Source organism: Carassius carassius, chromosome 16 (assembly GCF_963082965.1).
Source record: "Carassius carassius chromosome 16, fCarCar2.1, whole genome shotgun sequence".
Taxonomy (NCBI): domain Eukaryota; kingdom Metazoa; phylum Chordata; class Actinopteri; order Cypriniformes; family Cyprinidae; genus Carassius; species Carassius carassius.
In genome coordinates this window covers 4,291,046-4,294,734 of record NC_081770.1, presented here as the reverse complement: position 1 = coordinate 4,294,734, position 3,689 = coordinate 4,291,046, and the positions used below count along the sequence as shown (strand labels likewise).

Sequence of the window (3,689 nt, the reverse complement as noted above, 5' to 3'; positions counted from 1 at the left end):
TATTCCTTTAAAGTTTTATTAATTAAATTTTTTACATTATTATTGCTTTCAAAATGCATTGATATAACAAAACATTTATTTTGGTTGTCTTTTTGTGGTTTCATGTTCACTGAAACTACTCCATATAATGAGCAAAGCACCACAGTAAAGTTGAAGATGAAGGTTTCATTGCTGAATTGTCAGTTTTTCTTCACATCATTCACGGGAAAGCACCTCAGACATCAATCCTACTGTATCTGCTTCCAGAATCGATGCTGAAGCACAGGCGCGTCCAGTGACCTATGCTTTTCCGTGTGTCCTGCGTTCAGTTCGCAGTCCGTCGATGCAGACACCATGAAATAATCCATAGCATCTGGAGCTCTTCTCTTTCTCCCCTGATGAGCAGCGAATCGATGTCAGCGGCACGAGTTCCCGCCGGCAGGCCTGAGACACAGAGAGGGGCGAGAGACACGCTGCCTCTGTAATTCATGGCCCATTGTATTTGCCTGAGCAGCTCCCTGAATGCTTTTGTGCTGGCTGAGCGGGGATCCTTCCAGAGCATTAAGTCAATGTTTGAGCTCTGAACCAAGATTGAAGGCTCAATATTATGGGAGAGATTCATGATTTGCTGGCCATGCGTCAGGTGAAATTACAAGCTTGTTAGAGACCCATAATTCTCTACTGGATCCAGATCAGATCAAACACAACCTCCACCAGATTCAACTAGCTTTACTTGCACTCATGGGATACCAAAAGCTGATAATTCGAAGAATGTTCAAGCACAAAAATGTTTCCATGCTGCAATGACTGATTGGTACAATTTTAATAAACGGCCTTATCAAAATGTTGTGTTGTGGTCATAAAAATGCATTTAAAGGAACAGTTCATCACAAAATAATATATATATTTTTTGTCCTCATTTACTCACCCTCATTGTTTTTCAAACCTGTATGAGTTTCTTTTTTCTCGTGAACACAAAGAAGATATTTTGAAGAATGTGTGGAACCAGACAGCTGACGGTACCCATTGACTTTTTTTCCATACTATGGAAGTCAATGGGTGCCGTCAGCTTTTTGATTTAATTTTGGGTGAATGATCCCTTTAAATCATTTTCATTGTGTTTTTGGTGAAATTTTAATGCACAAATTATATTTTAAAATGCAAATGTTGCAGTTGTCTTGTTTTGGATGTTGTTGTTGTTGTTTTTTATTAACCCTTTAAGGTACTACTCAACCATTTGGTAGACCACACTTTAAGTCACTATATTTCACTGAAAAATGCATCAAGCTTATCTCCACCTGAATGAGCCATCTCTACCGTTTGGTGTAGTTGTGTAATGCTAAAAAAATCCACTAGATGGGACTGTGTCTGTGAGCAGCATGCCTTTTCCGCGTTCCTTCAAACCGGAAGTGACACAGCGCCAATTCACTCATCCTTTGATGACGCATATCGGCGGGACTTTTAAAGGTAAGGCTATTTTGTTGACATATTATCATTTCAGAGGAGTTGTTAAACATAATTATGTAACTTAATTCAACAAAAATAAGTATTATAAGGGTCAAATAATTTTTTCAAAACATGCTCTACCAAACGGTTGAGATGTCATTTTATAGTAGAGAAGCTAGCTAATGTTGCTAAAATGAGCTAATGTTTCCTACCTATTTACAATGAACTATTTACAATGAACAAAAGGGTTAGTGTTGTTAAAATTATTAATTTAATATTATTCAATTACATATTTGATGAAAAATATTTTATCAATATAATTTTTTCACCATTTCTGTACTGTATATGGTAAATATCAAGAATAAAATTGAAGAATTAATACCAATTCTGGTGTTACTATTAATTTCCTAATTTAAAATTGTCTATGTTTGTGTATTACTAGATGACTAATATTGTAAGAGTACATGGTTTGTAATACAAATTGTTTTCTTTATGTTTTAGACATAATAGATGGACGTCAAATCATTTTACAGTTCGAGACCACGCACTTTTCTGGCCCTAGTGCCAGAAAATCCTGAGGACTCAGATGCGGATCTGAGTGATGATGACCCTGTAGAGGATCCAGATTATCTGCCCACACCAGCAGAAGAGAGTGGGGACACTTCTTTTGATTCAGTGGATGAGGAGGAGGTTGCCTCAACAAGTTCATCCCCTAAACCACCATCCAAAAAGAAGAGGAGAATGGGGAAAAACTCCCTGAAAACTGTTTCTTTGGCAGAGCTACAGGACACACCTGAACCATCACCCCCAGATGAAAAGGAAGGCAGAAGAAGATTGTGGCGGCATGAAGATATTGAGACATTCCAGGTTCCAGACTCAAGTTTTAACCACCCTGATGCTGTAAAGACACCCTTTCATTATTTTAAAATGCTCTTCACAGATGAGATGATTACACATATCTCTGAGCAAACCAATCTCTACGCTGCCCAGGAGCTGGGAGATCCAATCAGCACCAGTCCTGAAGAGATTGAAAAATTCCTGGCAATGCTTCTCTTCATGGGTGTTTTCAGTTTCCCAGCCATCGATGACTACTGGTGCATTGAGTCACGGTTCGGTGTGATAGCCGATATTATGCCAAGGAGAAGATTCAAGCTGTTACGCCGGTACCTTCATTTTAATGACAATCAGCAGTGCGATGGCAGTCCAGATCGGTTCTACAAAATCCGCCCCCTTTTTGACATGCTTCGTCAGCAGTGTCTTCTGATCTCATCCACTTACCAGCACAGTGTGGATGAGGTCATGGTGGCGTATAAAGGCACAAGGGCTGGCTCTCTCCGCCAGTATATTGCCAACAAGCCAGACAAGTGCGGCTTTAAATTGTTCTGCCGGGCCAGCTCATCTGGCATCATTCATGACTTTCTGCTTTATCAGGGGGCATCCACATTCTTCAACGTTGCCCTAACTGAGCAGGAGGAGGCACTGCTTCTAGGGGCCAAACTTGTGACAACACTCTGCAAAACCATCACACTGCCAAGACTTTCAGTCGTCTTCTGTGACAACTTCTTCACCAGTTTCGACTTGGTCCAGAACCTGCAAGAGAACCTGGGCATCAGGTGCATTGGCACTGTCCGACCAAACCGCATGGGTGGAGCAACCTTAAAGACGGACAAAGAGCTGATGAAGGAAGGACGTGGAGCTTTTGACTTCATGTCTGCTGAAGGGCTGCTCGCAGTGAAATGGTTCGATAATAAATGTGTGAGCTTTCTTAGCAGTGCTGGGATCACACCTCTTTCCTCTGTCAAACGGTGGAGCAAAGAGGCCAAAGCAAAGGTCGCTGTCGCGTGCCCTTCACTCATCCCTGCCTACAATCAGCATATGGGAGGCATTGATCTGTCTGACATGCTGGTACACATGTACAAGACCCCGGCGAAATCCAGGCGATGGTACCTTCCGCTGTTTGGATACATCCTAGACCTCTGCATCTCAAATGCCTGGCTCGTCTACAAGCGGGACTGCAGCTTCCTGAAAGAAACACCACTGCCTCTCAAAAAGTTCCGACTGGCAGTCGCACACACTATGGCTCAAGTCAACAAGCCAGCATTCAAAGTTGGCCGACCTTCATCATCCTCTCCACCACAGATGTGGTCAAAGAAAAAGTCCAATACCCCAAGACCCTCCCACCCACAACCAGATGTACAGTATGATAATTTCGGACATTTGCCACTTCACTCAAACAAGCGGGGGCGATGCAACCTCTGTCCAAA

The 3,689-nt window shown here is 42.0% G+C and overlaps 1 protein-coding gene across 1 annotated transcript in view; it reads left to right on the top strand.

Moving 5' to 3' along the window:
• The first annotated feature begins 1,328 nt into the window (after positions 1-1,328).
• LOC132159306 (piggyBac transposable element-derived protein 3-like) overlaps positions 1,329-3,689 on the top strand; it is a 14,637-nt gene continuing 12,276 nt past the window's right edge. The window contains exons 1-2 of the mRNA XM_059568827.1: positions 1,329-1,446; positions 1,936-3,618. Of these exons, the coding sequence (XP_059424810.1) occupies positions 1,936-3,618 (1,683 nt within the window). The 5' untranslated portion in view covers positions 1,329-1,446. The remainder of the gene's footprint in view (positions 1,447-1,935; positions 3,619-3,689) is intronic.